The 26,198-nt window shown below is 44.8% G+C and overlaps 1 protein-coding gene across 6 annotated transcripts in view; it reads left to right on the plus strand.

Annotated features, from left to right (window-relative positions):
• Positions 1–26,198, plus strand: part of ASAP1 (ArfGAP with SH3 domain, ankyrin repeat and PH domain 1) — a 284,215-nt gene that overhangs the window by 218,340 nt on the left and 39,677 nt on the right. For 4 of the 6 annotated variants that reach the window (XM_054691980.1, XM_054691978.1, XM_054691982.1 and 1 more), the window contains 6 exons: positions 1,533–1,655; positions 6,510–6,610; positions 11,103–11,172; positions 21,138–21,225; positions 23,221–23,269; positions 25,886–26,049. In XM_054691980.1, the coding sequence (XP_054547955.1) occupies positions 1,533–1,655; positions 6,510–6,610; positions 11,103–11,172; positions 21,138–21,225; positions 23,221–23,269; positions 25,886–26,049 (595 nt within the window). The remainder of the gene's footprint in view (positions 1–1,532; positions 1,656–6,509; positions 6,611–11,102; positions 11,173–21,137; positions 21,226–23,220; positions 23,270–25,885; positions 26,050–26,198) is intronic. The other 2 variants (XM_054691981.1, XM_054691983.1) reach the window with 1 other exon arrangement.

Genomic DNA, 26,198 nt, shown 5'->3' on the forward strand with positions numbered 1-26,198 from the left:
TATAGATAAAAGTCAGTGAATTTGGCATCTGGATCTGAAGAGTGTTAGAGACGAGAAGGCAGGTTCAGTGATGTGTCAGTCCAGTCTAACCCGGGAGCAACGAGCCTTCAGGTTCACTTAGGGAATCACCAGTGGGCAGCCATTCCAGAGCACAGAGATGAAGCTATTTGGAGGACAGGGCAGTGAGTGAGTGAGTGATCGTTGATTCTAGATCGTCTCACTCAGGGCCCTTGACATTGCCCTTCAGTCAGCAATTGCAGAATGTTTGATCCAAAAAGCATAAAAATTGGCTGTCCTGGGTAGGCAGGTTTATGAATTTTTATTTTGCTATTTTATATTTCCCTCCCTAATACTTGAGTTTTGCTTTCATAATAGGAAAATCAAAAGGGAAACTTGTGGGAAAAAAAAAAAACTCAGTGCATCTGTAGAAATGTCAGGCTTTTCCTCGTAAACCACTTGGCATAAATAGTATTAACAGCATATGTTTTATGAGTGTAACCACGTATGTTCAAATGAGGTTTTGGAATTAAAGATAATACTGCATATTCTGATACATAGCTTTTAAATATACCACTGAGTATTTTTTTTGTAATTTTTTAAAAATAGTTAACAAGGTCCAGGATACAATTAATTCCAAGTGATTTTTCTATAAAGCAGCAACAATCCCTTGCCCTCATTTAGCACTCGGTGGTAAAGCTTTATATGTGCATCAGCCCATTGGATTCTGGCCATCCTGAGGATTCTCTTCTGGCCCATTTAATCAAATTGTGGATTCCCATCACCACCCTTTGAAAAACCAGAAGCAAATGACTCACTGTTATTTATTAACTGTGTTTCAAAGAGTACATTTGCTCAAAAAAAAAAAATTGCTCTTTTGGACACTGGTGGTTATTTGGGACTGTATACAAAGCTGGTTATCTACACAGTCTTAAAGAAAAATAAATTCAAATATTTAACCCTTTCAATAATAACAAAACAATCAAAGTTCAAGATAAATACTTACGGAATTATATGCTTGTACTTTACAATTTTGGATGGAATCATGGTAAAGGCAGAAACCACAGAAGCAAAGGTTAATTGATTTTCTTCAGTAAAGATGAGCAAATTCTGTATTATTAAAACACAAATATGATTGCAAGAGACAAAAGCTTAACTGGAAAAAACAACCTTTGTATGTCCTTAATACCAAATTTTTATGTCAAGAAAAAATTCAAGTCTAATAAATCAAAATAAGTAACGATGACATACAAAATATATAAATAATGTTCGAACTTGTGAAACAATTTAACTTCAGTTTTAAAAAGGGCACTTCAGCATTAATTTTCTAACCTAGATGTTGTAATAAGAAAGTATTTGCATTATTTGTTAATTTCAAAACTCACCGGTGCTTTCATAAGATGAGAAAATTACCTTTCACATATAAAAATGAGACTGTAAAATACACGAGGAAATCAGCTCTATGATTGTTATATTTGATGAATTAAACTCTGCTTATAAAACTAAGTAATAGAAATCTTTTTTTCCCCTCATAGATAAAACAGACCCAGGATGAAGAAAAGAAACAGCTTACTGCTCTCCGAGATTTAATAAAATCCTCTCTTCAACTTGACCAGAAAGAAGTAGGTGATCTCGGTGTTTCCAGCAGGGCTAAGAGTGTAAGCGTGGCTACTCTATTAATCTTTTTGTGTCCGTCTGTTCTGCCAAAGAGGCCCTTTGACAGCTTCCTGCCAGGGAGGTTGTGGGAACAGATGAGAGAGAGGCAGGTGTGTGCCTGTCACACCGCCAGTGTGGGAGGGAGTCCCTCACCCCTACCCACCATTCAAGACTCAGGAGTGTGTCTTCATGCTGTTGAGGGAGAGTCAGTGGTGTGTACACCCCACATCCTCTTTAGATTATCTCTGTCTCCTGGGCAGCCAAAGGAGGCCTGTGTAGTTTTGCTAAGGAAAGGGAAATTTTTTTTTTTTTTTTTTTTGTAGGACCCTTGCTGGCGGCCGGGGAACGAACCGGCACTGCAGAGGCTGCGGGCAGCCTCGCAGCCCAGCGCTCAACCGCTGCGCCACCAGGGGAGGCCCTGGAAAGGGAAATGTTTTGAGTTAAGAGTCCTGTAGAACTTTTGTCCCACAGTTAGAAAAATTCAGGCATGCTAGTCCTTGGGTATTGATGGATGGTCCTTGCATGGTAGAAAACAATGCGACTGTTGCATTCTTTCTGTGTACACAGAGACTGGTGTATTCTGCTCATGCTAGCTCAAGGCCAGAGTTGCAAGAAGACCTCCTTCAGTGCATGAAGAAATGCATGATTTGATTTATTTTACCTGCACCCCAAATTGATAAATGTTGAGTTTTCATTAGCACCATATCCAGAGTATTTATAAGTGCAAATTGATCTCTCTCAGCATGCCTTTCCATTTTCATGCTATTTATCATCTCTTATTGCAAAACATATTTAGAAAGTAATGATTTTTAATAACTTAAATATGAAAGACTAACCACTAGAGAGTTCTTACCTAGTGCTGCTATTTGAGAAAAGTGTAAAGTAACCTAAAAATGACCTGAAAAAATAATAAAATTTTTAAAACTAATGACCAGAAAAAATAAAAGCACCCAACAAATCATTTTGCCTCCTCAACCCCACCAGATTCTAGCTTGACTTCATTAAAGAAAGCTCCAAGTTTTTGAGCTATAAATAAGATTCCTAGATAGTTGATGGACTCATTTCCCTTTAAAATAATATTATTGACTAATATGATTGTGATATTAATTATCTTAAGCTTTTATAATAACCTCCCAAAAGATCTATTTGCTACATAACTCTTCTTGGGTGATATCCATACCAACTATTTCCCCTTTTTGTTTGAGTCTCCTTCTATCAGAATTGGTTTGCAAGTTGTTGGACCAAGCCTGCAATTTGCTCATTTCTCCCTTCTCCGTGTGTGGCACGTTGCCCAGCCTGCAAGAGCCACCAATAAATATTTAGTAAGATGAAACAGAAGGAATCCTTTGTCCTCTCCATTCATACATTACATTAGAACTTTGAAAGGTTTGGTTTTAAATTCAATGCCAGCAACATGTCTAACCCCCATTAAATCAATGAGAGGGTGTAATTGCTTGCAGTTAAAAAAGATTACTCCTTTAATATAATGCATTTTCTATGTTAATAAGGTTTTCCAATAAGAAAGTAAGGTAATTTATCTGTACCGATAATAGAGAATAGGAAATTGAGCTAAAAATAATACCATTATTTCATTCTATAGTTTACATTTCTTGGCTCACATCATGGAATTTCCCCAAGGTTTTATTTAAAACCCATTATTTAAGTTGAGTTTTTATATTTTTTTGCCTGAATGGGTTTCTCATTTGCATTTCTGTTTCCTGAATACATACAGATTTCTTTTATGCTATCAAAGAATTCAGGGTCTATTTTATTCCTTCTATTGTGATTTGTTTTGTTTTTTAGATGATTATTAGTGTTCATAATTTGCCTAAGGTTTACTTTCTCACAAAAGAAAAGCCTCTATCGTTTAGCTGGAGCTCTTGCTAAGCAAGCTGAATGGCCATCATTTCTCAAAGTGTAGAAATAATAGTTTATGTGACTTTCTTAAGCCATAAAACTCATTAGCGGTTAATGCAAGACATAAAATGTAGTATCTCCTTCCCGCTCAGTGCAGTAGAACAGACTTCTGAGGCCAACGTCTAGACCTTAGCCCCTTTATTCACCTTTAAGAGCATATTTGTCTGAGGCGAGGCCTGTTCAATCTGTTTGTCTTCAGAATTTCAGTTTTATTTAGACTAGTAATATATGTAAAGAATGTTTTACTGATAAGTTCATAGAATATAATAGTTTTCATAAGTTATCAGCATCCAAATCCTTGTTAATAAGTGCTTTTCTTTTTACAACTTACGCATATATTTTAAAGGTTAGCAAACTGGTTAAGATTCAAAATGCATAGCTTTAAAATATTCACAGACTAGGAGTTATGTGGACAGATGATGTGAAGTTTAATTCCATGCAAAGAGTTCCAGGGAAGTAAACTATTCTTTTAGTAAGAATTGATATCCAAGGAAATTCTAGATCTTGTTTTTAATATTTTGGTGAGATATAGATATGGCACAGATTCCCTGACTCCAGATCCGTGGAGTCAGGGAATTAATTTTTTAATTAATTAATTTTCATGTGATTTCCTTAGGTTAAAGCAGAAAGCTGCGTAGTTTTCTTTTCTTTTTTTTTTTTTTTTTTCCATGCCTCAGTTCCTTCCTTACCACCCAAACTTATTTTCCATCCTAATTGTTCTGTGCTAGTGATATGGACGCATTGCTGCCAGCTTCAGAAATACCTCCTGTTACTGCGATAGTTGTTAGGGGCTGGCGCTGGCACTGGTAGAGGAGGCTGCTCTCTGCCTGCCTGACACACAGGGCAGCCTCAGTCTTACCTCCATCCAGAAGGCGTGGAGGGATCCATCAGGGCAGACAAAGGGAGCCAAAGTGCTGTGGAGCTCATGGTGGTCAGCTCTGATCAAAAGTAAACGCGTAGAGGAATTCTTTAAGAGAGGCCTACGCCCTCCTCCCTTGGTGATTAAAACTGTCCAATTAGGGGCCTCCCTGGTGGCACAAGGGGTTAAGCACCACACTATGAAGCAATTCGAAGCTTCTGCAGCACGAGTTCGATCTCCGGCCAGCCAATCTACTCACATGGCGCAGCAGACCTCTCCTGATTCACCTGCTGCTCCCCTCAGCAGTGTATTTCAGTCAATCCGCCTGTTTTGTTCCCCACTCTGACTCTGGTGAATCCTCTCACCTCCCACACCTTTGGCCTGTACCTCAGTTCTTGTATGCATAAATAAATAAATCTTTTTAAAAAATTTCCCAATTAGATGTTTTTAGCCTATTAAAGACCAAAAAAATGCTCATTTAATTAAGACAGTGGCTAGCTGTCCTGCGGTGAGTCAGTTTGCCTGGTGAGTACACAGGCAAATCTCTGTCACCTACACAAAGAGCAAGACAGGTGGTCAGAGTGGAGCACCCACCTGAAAGACAGGAATTGTGTCCCATTCAGTGTCCTCCATGCCTATCACCGTGCCTGGCTCTTAGGAGGTATGCGGGGCATGCTTTTCAACACAGATTGTCCTAGAGAGTTTTCCTTCAGCTCTTATGTTAACTTACATTCACTGAGCACATACTAGCACATACTTATTGATTCGAAAGGATCCTAATGCCAGGGAGAGGCCACCGGTCATCGTAAATGACCAGAGGCTGATACAGCATCCTGACATGTCATTGACACATTTCAGGTGGCTTGTGAACTGGTTCTTTATTAATAAAGTTCTTTGGAGGAAATGTCATCCTACAGTTTGCAGCTCATTTTCTACATTTTCTAAGTAGTTCACTTTGGGCATCACTGAGCTTTTAATTCCCTGTGCACACACCTTGAGGTTTGTCAGCCATTTTATCTTGCTGAAATTTGTACCTCATGTTTTCCCATCAGGCTTCTTAGCATTCCAGTGACTTGAAGTAAAATTTGATAAAGTCTCTAATGATGCTGAAGGAGATGTGTTTATCTGTGTATGTTCGGTATTATCTTTCCCTCATGTTTTCTCTATGGATTATAAAAAGTGTTTAAATTATGAGCAAACACGACTGTCAATGAAATTAACTGTATTTTCAAATATTCTGCCTTTTTTTCCTCTATTGCTTTTGCCCTTCCTGATCGAAGTCTAGGAGAGTAAGTCAACTTTTTGTGAGAATATGTTGTCCTACTTCTGTGTCTGTAGCCCCATGTTCTCATTCCACAGTTTATTTTGGTCTGTCGCTTCCATTTTCACCGTTAACAGCTATGTCTGGCCACGCCATCTCTAGAAGGTGCCGTGCTGATGCTGAGTGAGGCCTGTTTCATCTGTGCTGTTCACTTGGCCTTGTCACCATTCTCACCCTGTCGTGGGCTCACCCTGCCTTGGGCTGTGCACCACCATAGAATCATCGAAGTTAAAAACATATTTATAGACAAACTTACAGAGCGCTAGTTAGTTGCAAAACAAGAACTTTATAATTCTCAATCCCTCACTCAGGTTACTTTTTATTGTGGCTCTTTTAGCAGAATATGTGAAGGGAGAAAGGGCATAGCTAAGAGAAGAACACACCCAGCTTGCATGAACTTTGTTTTGTGGCCCAGTGGGGTGTTATCCAGCCCATTCTGTGCTTGCCTCTGCTGCCAGTGTCAACTGGTTTGAGTCAGGGTGTCTGCCACTGTGGTGTGTTTGTCTGAGGCAGAGCTGGGTGTTAAACTAGAACCAGGAGACCTGGGCTCCAGGCCCCAGCTCTGCCTTGGACTTGCTTCTGACTCTGGCAGATGTTTACATGCCCAGCTTCCGCGTCTAAAAAGCAAGGACCTGGCAGCTCTAGAAGTCCCCCAGTTCTCTCAGGGGGACTTTGCCCAAGCAGTGGGCAAAGGCTCCATGGCAGTAGGATTGAGGATTGTCTCCAGTGTTTGTTTAGTCCCTGGCTTCTCTTTTCTAGGATTCCCAGAGCCGGCAGGGAGGATACAGCATGCATCAGCTCCAGGGGAACAAGGAATATGGCAGTGAGAAGAAGGGGTACCTGCTGAAGAAAAGTGACGGGTATGTGGAGGGCACCCCCATGTCGCTCTGTGTGCTCAGCACACTTACTGGGTGCCAGACATCCAGGATGTTTCTCAGCCTCTGGCGTAGGAAATGCTGAGGTTTCTAAGGCACTTGCTTCAGACCTTAGCACACTCACTGGTTTTCTGGGGGTAAGTCTTGAGATTTAACTTGCTTTTCAGGAGAAGCAGTGATAGTTCTGTGGTCCTCGAGGCTCCTGTGCCTGTCAGGACCAGATGAGGATGGTCCTGAGATGCATGCGAAGTGAGCCAGTGGCCTGCTGACTTCCTGCTGGCCCACCTCTCAGCCTTTCTCTGCTGGGGATACCCACCTGGCCACCCACACCCCAACCCTGGGCGTCAGTCTTGACCCTCTCTCTCCTCTGACATCACAGACAACCTAACTAGTTCTTCCATTTCTAACATGACATACTGTCTTCCCTGCCCCTGTGAGGTGAGCCACCACCATCTCTTCTGACTGCCTGCAGTGGAGGGCGAATCTTGCTGTCATCCAAGATCATCAAGGAAGACTTTAGTGAGGAGACATTTGAACAAAGGCCTGACAGAAGGGAAGGAGTGCTCTCTCCAGACACCTGAGGGAAGAGAGTTCTGGGAAGAGCGTGCTTCCCTCATGATAACACACGGGAGTGCAGCCTCGCTGGAGTGGAGTGAAAGGGCGAGGCATCAGCTGGGGCCCACCCTGGGGGCTTTGGGAACCTTTGTGTCAGTGGTGTCTTGGGAGCATTAAGATGCTTAAGAGCAGAGGCATGCCATGAGCTGACATGTTTTGGAAGGTCTCTCTAGCTCCCAGGCTGAGAATAACTGTGGACGGTAGAGCTAAGGCAGGAAGGCCAGGCAGCAGGCTGCTTCAGAAACCGGGGTGTGAGGTGATGGGGCTCACGAGAATAGCAGTGGGGTTGAGTGGCCAAATTCTGGATGATGAAGGGAGGGCCTCCGGGGAGTAAAGGACAAAAAGCTTCCCCAGCACAGAGAACAGCACCCGGCTCTTTGTAGAGTCAGTAATGTTTGCAGACTGTTAAGTCCTGCAAAAAGTGAAAGAAGACAAGTAATACCAGTTACCAACATCACAGCTTTCAACTGGGCCCTTTTTAACTAACTCAGTGACCAGAGGGCAACCCGGCCAGGCGGTGCCATGTCTGCCCACGGCTGATCCTGCAGTTGATACCAGCAGCTTGGCTCAGTGCCCGCTCTCTCCTCCCCTCCTGTGGCACCAGCATCTAGAAGTGTGGGGGCCAGTTACTCTTCATCACGAGGGAAGTTAATGTTGTGCTGTATGGAGGGCCACAGTGTGTTGTCATATTTTGAAGCAGAAGTCTAGAACAACGATATGTTTAACTCTGCTCACCTAAAGTCATGGTTTTCTTGAAATTAGGGTTGCCTGTTTCTAAGTGAACTGGTTAATAATCTCCATGCCCAAGAAAAGTTACCAGTCTTTTCACTGTTTTTGTTTGGTTTTAACTCACTTTAGTGCTGTGTGCCTGTCAGACACTGCCAGGGGCCTTCCCTTCACCTCTCGTGACACCTTTTACTTATCAGGCAACTCATCCAGAGAAACTCGGGCGTTTGACTAAGATCTTGTCAGGAAGGTTTAGAGTCAGGATTTTAGCTCCTGACTTAATGCCAGGTATCTCCCCTTCATATTTTAATGGGGGGGCACTGCTGCTGTGTACAGCCCTTAGGTTCCAAAGGCATTTTCTGGCAAAACCCCACATGCCCACTCTTCGATTCCTCTGTCTGTCCTTCCTCCTTCCAGTCACTCGCCACACACCTGTGAGGAGCTCTGGGGTACATACAGGGCGATCACTACATGCTGGATGGTCAAAAGTCAGTGAGCTGGGGCCTTCAGCCTCGCCTCAGCCTGCAGCCTGTTGAGAAGAGATAGGAAAGAACTATCTTGAAGTTGGAAAGGAGGTTGGAAGTTGGGGTCTAAGCCCCTGATAACGCACAGGCAGCAGAGGTAAATACCGGTCACCCCAAGCTGCTGTGACTGTTTCCTCTGAGACGCCACAGGTGAGGAGAGACACACCTGTCACCACTGCCGGCACCTTGTATGATTTTCTCCTAAGGATCCCTTGAGTTCATTGTCCTGACCCTAATTTAAAAGATTGTTATATAGTTTGAAAAACAATTAAAAATTTCCAATGCTAATTTTAAAACCTGATAACCAGGGGCACGTGTGGAGAGACCAAGGAGCTATGGCTCCTTTCATGAGAGAAAGGAGGGAGGGTCGCGACCGCCACGACAGCCACGTTGCAGGTGGATGGCGCTGCTGACAGGAGCGTCAGAGTCCACGCGCACTTGTCATCCGAAGGTCCTTTTTGGGCTTCTGAGGTTCACACGTGGTGTAGCCGGGGGTGCTGTCTGCGCAGATGTGAAGTCCCTGTCTGAGCGTTCAGGAGCTTGCAGCCCTGAGCATTCAGAAGTTTCCAGTACAGACTGGCAAGTACAGCAGTTGATTATGTAGCAGTCATGGCCTCAAGAACTGTCAGGGTGCTCATGGGAGAGGGCGTTGTGCTCTCAGCTGTGCAGGGGGCGCCCCGCTGCAGTGTGGCTCCCCTTGCCCTGAGGCCCCACGTGAGCCGCCTCCCCTCACAGACATGAACACTTCTGGGCTTCACTACTAAGGAGGGAGATGGGTTTTGGTTTTGTGTTTCCTTGATAGGCACGTGTGAGAAAAACTAATGACTTAAGACATAACTAACCAAAGTGAGGAAGCTGAGCCGACAGCGGCCTGAAGCTTCTACAGTTAGGTCAGTCATTCGTATTTTAAAATGTGTTGCTGGGAAGGATGATCATGGTCTGGGTTTATGTGGCCAGGGAGTCCCTCACCTGTCTAGACAGGCTTTTTTGAGTGACACGGGATGCAGAACTACCTGCAGAGAATGGGTAACATGCCCCAGAAGCAGGTGTGGTTACTGGACAGATGCTCCCTCAGATCAGACACTCCCTCATCAGTGACTTAGCTGTCCCTTGAGGATAGTTGATCAGTTAGTGGTTCTGCGTCGCCTCCTGAGGACACCGGCATTCTGGCCGCAGTGTAGTCAGGTTCTCGTTTCCCTCTGCAGGCTGCTTACAGACAGCCTACACCGCTAGTAGTTACTTAGGTGAGAAGACAGTATTGTCTGCCTTTAGGGTTGGTTTTAGATTCCTGCTGTGACAGGTTTCTTACAGGATTAATATAGGAAGAAGGAAAAGAAAACACAAAAAAAGCTGCAATGGTCTTCTCTAATGTCATTTGTTCACACGGCAACAGAGAGCCTGCAAAGGCTTCTGCTAGCCCGGAGAATTGCTTTTCCCTGACTGTTTCTCTTTACCTGAAGGAAGTGGCCTCAGCTAGCACATTTGTCCCTGCCTGCACATGAGTGAGTCTGCCACAGGGGCATTACCAGAAAGCTCTTCCAATTGAAATTAGCTCCGTATTTTTCTGTCCGCCAGCTTCATCCGATTAGAAGTTCAAAGTGTAGCGTGTACGTACTTGTGAATGGGTTGGCCCGTTTTCTTTCCCAAGTGAATCACAGACATTCTCTTGCAGGAGCTCAGAAGCCTCATTTGGCTCTGAGAGATCCCTGAGGAGTGGTGTGTAACTTACCAAAAATGATGATACAGCCTTGAGCCCTGGACCCTGGGCTGCTTTCTCTATATCCTGAGGCCCCCGCTCCACGCTCCTTGCATGGCAGACAGCTGGAATTATCTTCTTAACTTATTTAAATCAACTTTCAATTGCAGAAGTAGTAGATTATGACAGCCAGCTTGTAAACGGTTCACAGATGTGATTAAAAACTCCTGGCACTGCCCCTAATACAGGTCCAGTCCCGTCCTAGAAAGAAATCCTTCTGTCCATGCGGCCTGCCTCCTCCCTGAGCCTTTCTTGTGTGTTTACATGTGTACCCGTGGGAGCTGGGGTGCTGTTGTACACACCTTCAGCGGTTTTCAACATTACTTGCTCATACTGAACTGCCTTAAAACAGCTTGCTCTTTTTTTTTATTATTAGTAATATACTTTAGAGATATGGAGTAATCAGCTCATCCATACTTCTTTTTTTTTTTTTTTTTTTTTTTTTTGTGGGACCCTCACTGGTGGCCGGGGATCGAACTGGTGCTGCAGAAGCTGCGGGCAGCTTCGCAACCCAGCGCTCAACCGCTGCGCCACCAGGGGAGGCCCCATACTTAATTTTTTTAAACTTGTACATAATACTCGGTGTAACTAGAGTTTATTCTTTCTCCCGCTATTGGAATTCTCTTGTTGCCATTTTCTCTATCACACAGTTCTGGAATGAACTCCCTTGCATTTGAATTTCCTTCCACCTAGGACGATAACGGGCAACCAGATTTTCTGGTTGGGAGGGGGCTATCTTTTGTTTGTTTGTTTTGGGGTCTCTGTGTGTGTTTGTGGTAGTGATTATTACCCTGCATGACTGTCAGCTGCATGTGCACCAGGTGCTCCAGTGGCTTATTTTTGACTCTTCCTTTAGGCTCCGGAAGGTGTGGCAGAGAAGGAAGTGTGCTGTCAAGAATGGCATCCTCACCATCTCACACGCCACGGTAAGTGCATCTGCTCACGTGCACCTCCCTGGTGTGCTTCCTGGCCTGAAGCCTGGGGGGCAAACCCCTGTTATAACCAGCCCTGAAATTCTCTACAGATGTGTTTAATGTATGCAGTTGGGTCTGCCAGTTTAGGGTATTCTTTTCCAAAGGAACCCGGTTATAGCTTTTCCTGGGGTGCCCTGCATCGTTCTGTCGGCCCACTAGAACTTTTTGTCTTTTTGCTCCTCAAACCCAGTTGGGTATTTTTTCATAATCTTACCTTTTGGCAAATATTATTGGTTTTTCTGAAGAACCCAGAGTATTCCAAATTGTGAAAATGTTCTTTACGTGAAAAAATCACATAGGAAGTGCAATAATCTGTGTAAAAATGTGTGCAAGTAATGACTACTTAGCCCTTTTTGAACTAGCAAAACGTTATATTTTTCCTAAAGAGGCAGAGATTATAATGGAAAGCATGAAGAGGGACTGGAAAGGACATAGTCTTTACAAGGTTATCCCCAAAATCTCAGCCTGGAGAAGAGGTGTGGCTAGCTTCCGTATCCTGTGCTACACGGTGTCTGGCAGCTCTGAGGAGTAGCTCTTTGCCGGCAGGAGGGTACAGATGAGGGGTGAACACTTACCACATGCACAGCTCCCCCACCACTCACAGCCGTCTCGATTTCCCTCTGTTGAGGGAAAAGGGAAGCGCCTCTTATGAAGCATTCTGTGGGCCTTCATGGACTCCGCGTCACTAAGCACTCCCTCCAACACGTGTGCTGTCATGGCTTTCATTTTACGCATGAAGAAACCGAGGCACAAAGACCATTTGAATTTATAAGGAGGTGCTCTTTGTGCCCCAGCTCTCTCTACCTTCTACTGGAGAGTTCACTCAGATGAGCCCCTCGCAGTCCTGAAGCGTCTGGCAAAATGCATGACAGTGTTACCGTGTTCATATCCTTGCCTAGGACTCCTTGTGGAAGGCCGTGCTTGTCTTCACGCCCCCCTGTGAGGCAGGCACTGGAGTTAATAACCCCATGATTTTTTAGATCCCTTGCTAGGGGCTCAGTGTCATTTTCAGAGCCAGGCAATCTGCTCCAGGGCCCTGGGTGCTGCCCCCCACCTCTGCTCAGCAGACCATCATAGTAACGACTGTGACGATGATGCTAATTGCTACATTTACGGGATGCTGGGTGTGGCCCAGCCTTTACAAGGCTTTAACTTCATCGTCCCATTTAATTCTCACAACCCTGAAAGATAATTATGTCATCCTATTTTGTAGAGGAAAAGTGACGTTTAAGCATCTTAACAAAAGCCGTACAGGGTAAGCAGCTGCGTGGGCGTTTAACTGCAGGTGAACACGGACGGCTGTGCTCTCAGTCCCCCTTTACAAGGAGCAGCCCAGCAAGCATCACCTACAGAGTCTTGCCTGGCCCAGCCTGGCTGGATCCCCAACCTTTTAGCATAAGGAGATCACAGAATCAATGGGGTGAATCAGCAACACTGATTACTGGTTATATGCCCTTGGACAATGTGCTAAAATTAAACCATTAAGTTCTCTTCCACCCTCCCTTTTGCTTTCCCATCAATCACATCGTCATAGTCATGCCAACTGTGTCTGTGCTTCCTTAAGGCTCTAATCAACAACAAATAGCACTTCAGCTGCGCTGTTTAGTGCCTGGAAGGATGGCCTGTGGCATCTGTCAGATTCGAGTCTGGATCCCTTTTTACCATCTACTTTATGACCTTGGGAAGATTATAGTGCTGCATGGGGGTGCTCAGTCAGTCGGCTGCTGTTCATGGGGCCTCATTGAATGCCACAGGCAGTGATGAGCTCTTTGATAGGCAGCCCCTCCTGCAAAAACATTAGGAATTGTGGGGCCCCCTCTCTTGCCTCTAGAGCAGCCCAGAGGGACTGGGTTCCTCCAGCTGCCTTCTGATTCCATCTCACCATTTGTGTTATTCTGTCCCCAATTTGTCAAGCTCTTTTTTCTTTTAGTACCCCATCAGGTATTACCACCATAGGACACCCACCACCAACTCACCCATATTCCACCAACACAGACCACTGTGCTTCCTTCACACTTTGTTCTTAACCCTCCCCCCATGGTGTCTCAGTTCTGTAGTCAGCTATCAAGGGTTAATTTTTCAGCTTGTCTTTATCTATTCAGTTATTTTATATTCCACGTATTAGTGACACTATTTGGTATTTACTTTCTCCTTCTGATAACTTCATTTAGCATCATCCTTCCACTCCATCCAGGTTGCTGCAAATGGCATGAGTTTCTGTTTTCTGATCACTGAGTAGTTTTCCGTTGTGTACCTGTAGCACATCTTCTTGATCCACTCGTTGCTCTGGGGCACTTACGTTGTTTCCATAATTCAGCTGTAGTAAATCCTGCTGCAGGAAACGTGGGAGTGCAAGTTTCCTTTGAAATTAGTGTTTTTGAGTATTTTGGATAGATGCCTTGGAGTAGAATTACTGGGTCAAATAGAAATCCATTTTTAATGTTTTGAGACACCGTCAGTAGGTCAGACTTTTTTGCTGACAGTTATATCTCTTGTAATCAAATTACTGCTCCTAAAGAAAAGTCTCTCGCCAGCTTTCGTTGACATCTTCTGACTTTGCAGATACCTTTGGTTACTTAGAATCAGGTTGAAAATCAAGGCCAGCAGTTTCCTGGGAGAATATATGGAATTCATTGATCCTTGGAAAAGTGGGTAAGAGGGACTTTGTTGCCAGAAAATTTAGGGCCTTGTTTGAGACCCGTTAGCACAAGGTAGTTTCTCCTGTTTGTTTTATTTTCTATTTTTTATTTTTTTACATCGTTGTTCATTTTTAAACAATATTTGCTTCCCCTCACCCCCTCAGGTGTAGTCCCCATGAAATTTCCTTCCCCAATGCACGCATGCACCATCACCTCAGTCCCCTGTGCTCCTCCCTCCCTCCCTCTGATTCCTCTCCCTTCTGTATCCCTTTTGTTCTTTTCAGAGTGACCAGGAGAGGGTGGAGTCTACATCTAGATTAATAAGATCTGGTCTGTTGGCTTGACCACTCCCTCCAGTTCTGTTCTAGGGCGTCCTTGCAACATGCTCATCTAGGGAGAAACTCACTGCTGTGAACACCTGTAGGATGGCATCTGCATTGCATGTTGGCTGCTTTTCACACAGCTCTTAGAGACATGCACTGTTAAGACTTCTTATAGAAAGTGATGCAGCATCGTGGAAATCAGATTCAGGGACACTCTCAGAATCTGCTGTTGCGATAGTACCATTGATGACAGCTGCCGTTCGTGAACCAGCCCGGCGTTCCAAGCGCAGTATAAGATGCTTTCGCTTCAAAATGCCAATTCTAACATGTCTGTGGCAGACATTTTAGTCAGCCTCACAACTTAAGGAAAAGAAGTGGATGTGAAATCTCTAAACTATTAATGTATAGGGCCTCCCCGGTGGCGCAGTGGTTGAGCGCTGGGTTGCGAAGCTACCCGCGGCCTCTGCGGCGCCGGTTCGATCCCCGGCTGCTCCCCGGCCACCGGCGGAGGGTCCCGCATGGCGCGCAGACCTCTCCTGCCGCCCGCTGCTCCCCTCAGCAGTGTCCTTCGGTCCTTCTGCCTGCTCTGCTCCCCACTCTGGCTCTGGTGAATTCTCTCACCCTCCCATGCTTCTGACTGTACCCAGTGCTTGTATAAACAAAACAAACAAACAAATAAAATAAACAAATAAAACATGCCTCTATAAAAAAAAAGAAAAAAAAATAAAAAGCTTAACTATTAATGTATAATGATACCTATTTCTAAATATAGTAGTAATAATAATTTTACATATGAATGTTTGATACATTAATAATATATAACATAATGTAATTTATAAATATGGTAACTGGAAAATATTATCAAAGAAAGTTTAAGAATTACAGTTGAAATATTTCTTTATTGTAATCATCCTGAAAAGAATTTCAAAATTTCAAATTATACTTTTAATTTCAAAACTATAAGTTTTGCTCTTTAGAAACCCTTACCTCCTAAATTTACTGACCTCAATATTATGTACAGTGCAAATAGCGGGCTGAAAAAATAACTGCTACAGTTTGTGGAGCACGTAGAACATAAAACATCCCCAGCACTCGGTCTCAAGCTCGCCCCATAAAATAAAGGTGCCATCTTCATTTCTCACCGGAAGTGATGAGATGGAAGCTGTCTTACTCGCCTTTCAATTTCCTGTCCATGCACACTGTCTGCCATATACATTAGCGCTCACGAATACTTTTCAAATGAAACAGATTTTATAGATGCAGGCACTAAGGCTCAAGAGAGATTACACCCCTGCCCAAGACCTTGCATTTTGTGAGTAGCAGAACCTATTTCAGACCCTTAAGCCTGTGCCCTTTGCATGATACCATAAGCCTTTCCCTGGGTCCAAGTTGTTAGGTCTTTGAAATTGTCATGAGTAATACTTCTCTGGAATGAAACAAACTCCTTGCCTTGCCATTGAATCAACCATAGGGCCTTAAGGAGGAGCAGGTTGTCAGGGTCTCTGCAATGGAAAGAGAGGGGGCATCCCGGACATGAAGACAGGATAGCAGGGGTCAGTGAATTTATCTTTGAATCTGAAGACTGGCTTATTAACATCTTAAATTTTTCAAACACCTGTGATTTTTCTTATGTTTGCCATCATAAATAATTAAGTTCGTGGTTACTTAATCAGCCAACACTTAAAAATTTAAATATCACACAAGCCCACTAAAGATTTGGCATTTTATTCTAAAAGGTTGGGGATCCAGCCAGACTGGGCCAGGTGAGGCTCTGTAGGTGATGCTTGCTGGGCTGCACTTTATAAAAGGGGGAGGTTAGCAGCACTATCACGTGAATGCCAGATGACACCGAATCCCTAGTGAGGGTTCTAAATAAATAAAATGGAGCCATTACTAGTGTTTAACTCATAGGTGGGTGTAAAGGTTAAGCAAGTCTATTGATTATGTCTATTGATTATAGGTAATTATATAATAGCACGTGGGACAGAATTGGCGCCTAGTAGATGTCAGCTATTATTATATTGTTACCTTCTTCCTTAATGTCACTCCCGCCACTTGAAATTATCATTTATTGAATTCTTTTGTGTGCAATTTCTTTACTCCTCAAGGTACTTTATGAAACTCGATTGGGTACCTGTCCTCTCACAGGCGTTCCTTTCATACTTTGGCACCCCTGGGGCATTTTATCCTTAAGTCCAGAGTTGGACATCTTTTCCTGTCCCTGGGCTCTTTGGACCTGCAGGCATTTCCCAAGAACAATTTTTTTCAGCCGCATCTGAGCACTGAAGATAATGAACGTTCATTTGCCCAAAAGTCCAGTCCTTCCCTGGCAGGGTTTGATAACCGGCTTCTGTAATTGGCCTTGAGGAAGTTCTGCGGCTGCTGTGGACTCCCTGCATTCCCCATTCCAGTCTTCATCCCATCGTCACTGCCAGAAGACAATGTTGTCCTTTCACCCCAGAGATTAGAAGCGGCACTGTGACTTGTAAAAGAACCGGCTTTGGAGCCGGTTCACTTGGACGCATACCCATGAGCAAGCTGTAGGATAAGTTTCTTACATTTCTGGAACCTCAATTTTCTCCTATGTAAAGTGGGTATAATTTGTTTATTAAAGTGTATGTTGCTGTCTTTCTAAGCAGGCACTGTACTGGGTACTAGAGAAGCAGGAATAAGAGAGTGACCCCCGCCCTCCTGGAACTTGGAGTAAGCACAGGCTAAATCCACACCAGAAGTGAGCGGGGCTCTGTGATAGGAATCAGCTGGACAGCCACAGGGATGGGCCCCAGAAGGCCCACCAGAGCAGGTGACATTGCGGCACAGTCCCAGTAGAGCGAGGAGCACAGGAGGAGCCGGTGGGGGTAGAAATGATAACACTTTGCTTGCCCTCTTTGACAAGCCACCTGGGGGTTTAAATGAAACATTCTTCAAAGGTTTTACTATTTATATATTCTGAATAACCCAAGAAAAAAGATAAGGTTTATGGACTAACTTAAAAAGTACTCTGTGGTTGGTCGGACCGAAGCTCCAATTAAGCAAGAGCCATTAAAAGATTTGTAACATCCTGAACCAGTGTTAGTTGAATTGCTCCCTCCCATTTTTGAATAATTCCCTGTATCAGGTCTCTTCCAGCTTCAAGTGGTTCATTTTCCTTTGCCTCCTCATCTTGCTGTCCCTGTGACTTCGGACCTCTCTCCCACTCTTAAACAAGGGACCAGAGCTGACTTACGTGTTAAGTCCAGAATATAGTCACAGGCCTAGTGGCGCTGGGGTGGAATCTTCTTGCTCGTCATGGACACCAGCAGGAGGAGCGCTTTGTTCTAGCACAGATGATGTTCCTTGGACTCGTAATCCAAGCAGCCTGGGGATGCTTCTGCCACGTTGCAAATGCAGAACTGAAGAGGTGGCCTTTCTTAAAAGGCTTCCCAAATACAGTTCCCTGAAATAGAATTTAAAGACATAATCTGATTACGTTTTACAGGTTGTTTATTCTTGTAAATAACACATTCAACAGGGATTTATGCACTGTTTGAATCCTTGGAAAGTCTTTATTTACACTGTTTGAATTCCAAGGTAACGTTAACAGCATCAGAATAGTTTATTTCAAATGCAAACCCTAATCACTGAGTGAACCATTACCAATGATTGGAAAACACTGCACTTGGCTAAAGCACTGAGGATCCAGATATTCTCAGCCCCAGCTACATGTAGAATCCTCTGATTTCACCCTCCTCCTCCTGCCCCCCAAGGTTCTGAGTTCATTAGTCTGCAGGTGAAACCCTGGGATTGCTTCCCCGGGTAAATTCTGAGGTACAGCCTGGGTGGAGAACCACTGAGTCCCTCCCTCTTTGTTTGCCAATGTTGTCACTTGTAGGGGTGACTGGGGCAGGTTGCAACAGGGAAATCTCAGCCAAATGCGAAGACTTCTATAGTGTTTGTGACCTGGCTCATGGGTCTCATTCAGAACTTGGCTGGTTTGAAACCTTTGCTTGTCACTTTTATTCCATTTGCAGATCCTTTTCATAAATGAAGCCGTAAAAACAGAGCAGTGGTGTTTGGGGTGGAAAGTCCCTAGAGAGTGGAAAGGCCAGGAAACTGCTCTGGAAAGCCTGCTTAGAGGGATGAGCAGGGGGCCTTAGGAGGGGGCAGGCCTGTGTATGAGCCCCAGGATGGAGGCAGTGCCCCGCACTGCCCAGCAGAGGGAGCAGCGGAGAAAGTGGCAGAAACTGAAGTGGAGGCCTAGAGCCAGGGGGCAGTCCTTGGAGGTTACAGCTCTGGGGTTTTTATTCTGAGCCTGGTGGGTATCATAAGCAGTAAGGACTCAGTAAATACATGGTTCCTTATTTTCCTTTTTTCCCCTCTTTCCTGTACTTAAACAATATGAAAGCACAGCGTTGTAGCCCAAGGCAAGCCATTTAGTTGTCTTTGATTTTAGTCTGCTGAAATGCCAGAAAAGATTATACTTTCTTTCATCAATATGCCTATAAATTAGTCCTAAATGTGAAGAAAACCCTTTGAAATTTTGGAAAGTTCTACAAATCTAGAATTCCTCTCACGGGCTGGTGATTCCTGTGCCTGCCGGTGCTTCGATCCTTGCACTTTGGGTGAACATACCCCTCTGCTCTCGGGGGTTCCTGGCGCAGTCATGGGTATGTCACGGCTCCCACACACAAGTGTGCTTTCCTCACAGATAGGTCATTTGTCAGCTGTCTCACTGGCGTTTGGGGGAGGGACACCATAGAGGAAATTGTCACTGTCAGATAAAGTGCACGTGAATGCGGACACAGTTAATGCTCAGTGGAGTATTTTTTCCTTGTTTTCACATCTTATATCTGTTACTTGGTTATATCTGTTAGTACATTGTTGAGAAAAACAAGCGAAACATAGACGTGGAAGAAAATGAAATCATCAGCTGAACGCTGCACCCCATTCAAATGTGAATAGTCTAAAAAAAATGTGTAAATTTGTCAAAGCAGTTTTTCTCCTTAGGAACTGGAAACCCCTCATTAGACATAATCAACTTAAGCTTGGGAAGTTCTTCCTTATGTCTGGCCCAGATCTCCTACAATTTGAGTGCCTTTCTTCTGCACAAATGAAAAGCAGCTGCCGGCCCCCCGTGGCACCCCTTCCTGCACTAGAAGATGGTCATTAAGCCTCGCCCCACCCCTTCTCCCCTGGACTAAATAGTGCCTTTAACCAATCTTCAAAGTGCGTGCCCACTGCTTTAATCATCTCTTGATCTGCATCCTTCTTTAAACGTGGATGCCAGATTGGAGACATCTTCTCTGGAGAGTCTTGCCCTTGACAGCGGTGCTGGCTGTCAGGTGTCATTGTCATTCATATGGGAAATCCAGAGATGTCATCAATATCCATCCAGGAAGATGAGCTCTAAGACTCACGGTTCCTTTTCCAGGGATGGAGCCTGTGTTTGTGACTGTAACCACTGGTTTTCGAGTCTGAAGCCTTTAGCAACCCCAATTCCTGGTCCTTTCTAAGGAAAATGTGCAGGCCCACGACTTCCTGCCTCTCATTTGGGATCTGTGACCAGTTCTGTGGCAGTGGAATCCTTTCCAAACACTGTTTCCTCTAGTAAACTCTCCTGTGCGAAACTTGACTTGTGGTTTCCATGTCTGTCAAATGCACGTGCAGTGACCATGAAATCCCTTGGGGACCCTTGCTTCCTTCTCCCCGGACAGCTTGCTCTGGAAAAGAAGGAGCATTGTTTTCTGAGTCTAATGTCATTGAAATCACAGAGAGAAAAAGATCTCAAAGGTTGTCCAGTGGGCACAGGAAGATAAACAAATTGTTGATGCTGTGAGATACAGTGTGTCTGAAACCATCCTGACCATGTCTGTTACGCTGGGCATTGACTTGAGTCACTCAGCGCCCTCTTTCTACTCGCTCTCCTCTGTTTATCCTAAGAGCAGAAATTCCCTGGGAGGGAATGCCCCTGGGTGTGAGGATTTTCAGAACCTTGTCTGTGCATTGAGGCAGACATGCAGGCCTGGTCCCATCAGCAAAGCCCAGCCCAGCCACTCAGACATGTCATCACAGTCTTCTGTCTTCCCTCCCTACAGATATTGGTCCTCATTAAGCAAAGTCTTGAAGGTGGTAATTATCCTTGGACCTTTTAGAGAAGTAAACTTTGCATTGCAGCCAAAATTTGGGTACTTGGGACAGCAGGTTTGGAATGAGCAAGGAAATGCACTGAATATTTCTAGATAAGATACAGTGTTAGGGCCTCCCCGGTGGCGCAGCAGTTGAGCGCTGGGTTGAAAGGCTGCCCGCAGCCTCTGCAGCGCCGGTTCGATCCCCGGCCGCCGGGCAAGGGTCCCACATGGCGCACAGACCTCTCCTGCCGCCCGCTGCTCCCCTCAGCAGTGTACTTTGTCACTCTGCCTGTTCTGCTCCCCGCTCTGGCTCTGGTGAATTCTCTCACCCTCCCGCGCTTCTGACTATACCCAGTGCTTGTATAAATAAATAAATAAATAAATAAATAAATAAATAAATAAATAGATAAATAAATCTTTAAAAAAAAAAGATACAGTATTAAAAGTTCTATCAGTTTTTACTCGGTGGAGGTTCCCAAAAGATGCATTTTCAGGGCCTTGCCCACTCATTGACAGTGAGGTGGACTAGCTCAGAACTATTCTGATTAACCACCAGGATATTTATGCACAGTTGAAAGACTTACTAAATGTTTTCCATCCTTAAATGAGATTCAAAATTCTAATGGGGTGAATTAGACTCTACCCAATTTGCCAGCTTGTATGTGAGGACAGAAGCTTGCAGATCTGTATCACCTGGCAGGAAACATGGACTAGTGCCCAGATAACTGTTTTCTTCATTGCTGCCAACGTCCTTGTGTCTCTGAGCACTAACCACGTGCCCACCCTCCGGGGCTCTCGTGTGGGGAGAGGGTCCTGCTGCACCTAACCTCTCCTTTCTCTCCTTGCAGTCCAACAGGCAACCCGCTAAGCTGAACCTTCTCACCTGCCAGGTGAAACCAAATGCTGAGGACAAGAAGTCTTTCGACCTGATCTCACGTGAGTCCATTTTCTTTCCAAGTCAGTGACTGTGGATTCTGACACCTGCCTGTGTCCTGGCTGGTCCTGCATGTGCAGCTTAGGGAGCGCCTCAGTCTCTTCATTTACCTGTGGGTGGGAAAGTAGGACAGTGTCAGGCCTGAACCTGATTTGTACATTCAGCTAAGCCGCCCTTGACCATGAATGTGTAGCTTTGTCCCCAAGAGAGCGTTCTCCCCATTTGTCTCCTAATGAGGCCCAGACACAGGTATTTTGTAGGAAGTCCCCAGGTGATTCTAATGTGCACCAGCGGTTAAGAAGCACTGGCACAGGAACGCGGCTGCACCACTCTGCAGTTGATTACAGCGGGGTTACCCAGAGTTTGGGGCTCTTAAAGGAAAAGTCATCTCCCTGCTTCCAAGTAGAAATGCCTTCAGACTTCATGAATTGGTGCCACGAATCCTGTGACTCTCTTACTCCAAGATCACCCTGGGCCTTTGTCTTGTGAGGATGGTTATAATGACCCTTTCACCCCAGCTCTACCCTGTATTCTCAACCTTCAGGACGGGAAAGATGGTTCCCTCCAGGCTGGCTCCCGTGCTTGGAGGGAGGGTGCTGGGGGAACAGACGCCTCTTTGTAAAGACCACTCTAGTAAAGGGACTCTCAGATATTCTGAAGTCCTGCAACTAAGTCAAGCATCATTCCTGCTTGAGAGAAGCCCACCTGGTAGGCCTGTGGCCTGAGGTCATGATTGGCATGGAGAGCCCTTGAGCTCCTGCTGCTGAACTTGTGTGAATGAAAGCCCCACAGGCTACCTCTTGGGAGAGTGAAATTTATATTTCCCATCCTCTCTGTGACTAAGAGATTTCTCTGGTGATTGATGAGAAAGAAATATGAAAAATTGGAATTACAATATGACTTCAGAGCATATTATCACACGAGAGCCTGTAGGTTTTCAGTAGCAGTCTCCAGTAATTGAGCATCTAACATATGCCTGTACTTTCTATATGTTATTCTAAAGGGCACAAAGGCCCTGTCCGTTGCCTGTGCTACAGGAGAGAAAACAGGCTCAGAGCAGCTTGGTGACTCCCACCAGGTCATACAGCAGTAAAGCAGGAATTCAGCAGCAGCTCTTGGGCTCTGCTACCCATGTCATATTTTCACATCCATGATGTATGTCTCAGGGAGATGAGGCGTGTGAGTGCCTAGCGCAGAGCAGCCATGTAGTAAGTGCTCAGTTAAAGCCGGTTTGGCCTGAAGGTGACACGTTATGGCAGTTACTGAATTTTTTTTTTTTTTTTTTTTTTTGTGGGACCCTCGCTGGTGGCCGGGGATCGAACTGGCACTGCAGAGGCTGCAGGCAGCCTCGCAACCCAGCGCTCAACCGCTGCGCCACCAGGGGAGGCCCCAGTTCCTGAATTTTAAGGAAGAGATCCTCTCACATACACTTGCCCTAACTCCCCAAGCTTGGGCTGGCTCTCCTTCCTGGGCAGCTGCTTGGCCACGGCCCAACCTGAGGTAGAGCCCTTCTTCATGGGAGCTTGAGTCAACCAGCCAGGTGCCCAGATGCCTCCAGGGCAGAGTTTGGAGCTTGTCAGAGCTGCCCTGCAGGCTAAGAATCATCTCTGAAAAGGAAATTCTTTTTTGAAGTTCACACAGTAAAAGGCAAATTGAAAATGAACTCAAGTATGGGTTAGCCGCTGGCTGTCCACACCCGCCACTGGCCACGGAAACTCACTTTGAGTAACCTCCTGGCCACTTTTTTTTTTCTTTTTTCATGAGAGTGCCGCAAATTTGTATGGCATGTGCAGCTATTTTATTGTATTCTTATTGCCCATTAGAAAGAAAAAAAAATTAACAAAGTGAATTGTATAACCACTAAACAGAAATGGTGTCAAAATTAATATTAAAATACTGCCTTTGCGGTGTTTTGTTTTCCAGGAACTTTGAAAGTCTGCATTGTACCTGAAGGTATTTCTGAGGTTTAACTTTTATTCTTTTCCTTCTTTTTTTAGATAATAGGACGTATCACTTTCAGGCAGAAGATGAGCAGGATTATGTAGCGTAAGTAGTTTTGAAGTCATGGCTCGTGCCTTGTGCTGGAGAAGCCCCTCTGCTGTTCGGAATGCCTTGAAGTTGTCTTTCAGTACTGACAGCCGCTCCTCGCGGTCCCTCATGCTCTTTCCCTCCTCCGGGTGTGCCTCCTTCCGGATTCTGCTCAGGCCTCACCCCCCGAGGGCTTTCCTCCTCCTCCTCACTACCCGTGTGCATCTGCTGCATCTGAGGCCTCCAGAGACCGAGAGCTTCCTGAGGGCATAGAATGTGCCTCTCTCGGTGTTAATGACACTGTCTGCACCAGATGGGCCCACTCAGTGTCTGAGGCTCTGGAGACGGGGCTGTGGCCACTAAAAGAGCAGGAGCACCTGGCCCTGCTCCGGGACGAAGCCTGGGTGTGGGAGCACTGGATTAGGTGTCACATGCACCGCTGGGATGGAATCCTACATTCCCCTGACCAGGGGTGCCCACTCTGAATGACATCTCATTGTGTGAGCTGCCTCGTCCCCTCTTCCTTCTGGTCACCTGCTGGAGCTGAAGAAAGCAGTGTGGGACCCTTACATTCTCCGTGCTTGGGACAGTGTTCAGATTTAAGCTCCTCTCCCAGCAGTGCCCTCAATAAATGTTAGTTTTCTTCTTATCATTTCTAGGAAGCCACAGATTTCTGTCCATGCCCTTTTCATCTTACACTTGCCCCTTTTCCAGCACTCCTTCTCTTTATTCTTAGGGAATTCTACTCTCCCTATCTCAGGGAGCACTGATGAGAGATTAGAAAGAGAAGAGGAAACCGGTAGAAAGGTTGTAGACTTAGGACAAATGACAAAAAGTTGGGGGGTAGGAATTGAAAGAGAAAGTTGGAGAGAAGGAAAAGGAGCCGAATTACCATAATACCCAATGACCATAATACCCATAATTACCCAAGGAAAGCAAGGTAGTTGCTTTTCTCAGTGAAAACTCCAGTCACAGCTGGGCTGCTGATAAAATGCAGCCATCCGTTCTGTTCAACCTCGTTTCTTGTATTGTTCTTAACAAAGCAACTTCTGCTTTGGAACTTGAAACTAAATGACAAAAAAGATACTATTTCATTGAAAAGATATTAAATGCTTCCCCCGCCCTTTGCTCCACGGTTGGTTGTGAGGTATTTCTGCATCACAGAGCCGCTAAGCCCTGGGAGCACACGTCTCACAACCTGCTGAGGGCCAGCGCCACCTAGCGTCGGAGCGCGACCACAGCCCGCGCGCCGCAGGGCCTGCTCTGGCTTCCCTGGCTCTCTGCTGCCACCCTTACCCATTCAGGGCCTGCGTGGACACCGCTGGGCTCCTGTGCAATCATGCGACAAGATACTTAGAACTAGACTCACCTCTGTGCTCTGTGTTCACTGTTAAAAGTTGATAGGAGCAGTCTGTGCTGTGGATGAAACAAGGGATAGTTTGGAAATGTTTCTCATTTTCTTTAAAAATTAAATTGGACTTTTCCCCTCTTGTTCATGAGTGTTATACAAGTTTCTTAGAGTTGTGGAAAATGACAGAAAGGCACAGAGTCAAGCAGTCTACCCATTTTCTTACAGAAAATCAGCGGCCAATGTAACATTTCCTTCTCACTTATTTTGCCCCAAACAGAAATACATAATCTACATACATTTAAAATTGGGGTTATATCACATAAAAGAGCTTTTTCCTGTTTATTTCACAAAAACATTATATCATAAACATTTCCTTGATGTCATCTATAAATTAAGTCAAACTTAAATTTCAATACCTGGTTATTGGTTTTATTGGTTATCCATTTTATTGTTGTTTCAAACTTTAATAATCAGCCCCCGCTTATTGAGTATTTGGGTTGTTTCTGTGTAGATTGATAGCTAAGAGCTTTATTTGATACATATTGTGATCAGACTGTTTATGTAATTTAATAACCTGCGCTTTTTATTTCATATTGTAATAATTTTATTTCACATTCATTTCATATTGCTTATAACACTTTAATAAGGGCCATGGTGGTGATTTTGCTTATTTTTATCAGAAGCTCTATAAACGAGATACTAATATTATCCCCATTTTGTGGAGGTGAAAACTAGGGGATTCAGAGAAGTAAAGTGCCTTGCCCAAGGTCACACAGCTATACAGGGGCAGAACACAGTGTGTATTGTAAACAGTGTACACGTTAGTGTACCTTTTTCAGAAGCAAGCATTTTCATGGCTGCTGATGAAATAGCCCTGAGTTTTCACTTTCAAGTTCCCTACTTATGAATTTCCCGAGAACAGGATGCCTCTGCTAACCTCGTGCCTGCCTCCTCTCCTTCTCGCTGGTTCTTTGTCATCTTGCATTAAGTTGGCCCCTGGCTGAGTCCTCGCCACGCCAGCATCCCCTTGTCGGTTTATGCAAGTCCTCTGTCACACTGTTTTTTACCTCCTTCATCTGTTTTCTCATCTCTTTCATTTTCTTCCTCAGTATTGCTTTTCCTTCTTTAGCACTTCCCTTCAGATATGATTGTTTTATTTCTCCTCACTGTAATGCTATTTAGAGGATAGGGAGGTATCTCTTGGAAATTGTTGATGAAAATAGATTATTTCCAGTATAGAGCGAGAACGGCCATGTTCTGACGTCTCTTCTATTTGACACCAGGTGGATATCCGTACTGACGAATAGCAAAGAAGAGGCCTTAACCATGGCCTTCCGCGGAGAGCAGAGCACGGGGGAGAACAGTTTGGAAGATCTGACAAAAGCCATTATTGAGGATGTCCAGCGGCTCCCTGGGAATGACGTCTGCTGTGATTGTGGCTCATCAGGTATTATTTGTCCCCAAACCTAAGCTGGCTTGTTAAGCCTGCTTTCTCTTCCTGTGGAATATAATATGAGCTCATTCTTGAAAAGCCTCCTCTCTTGGACACACACCCAACTTGAATGTTCCTTCCTCAAAGCTGCTTTTATCCAGGCT

This window comes from Talpa occidentalis, unplaced genomic scaffold (assembly GCF_014898055.3).
Source record: "Talpa occidentalis isolate TD23 unplaced genomic scaffold, MPIMG_talOcc4v2.1, whole genome shotgun sequence".
Lineage (NCBI taxonomy): Eukaryota > Metazoa > Chordata > Mammalia > Eulipotyphla > Talpidae > Talpa > Talpa occidentalis.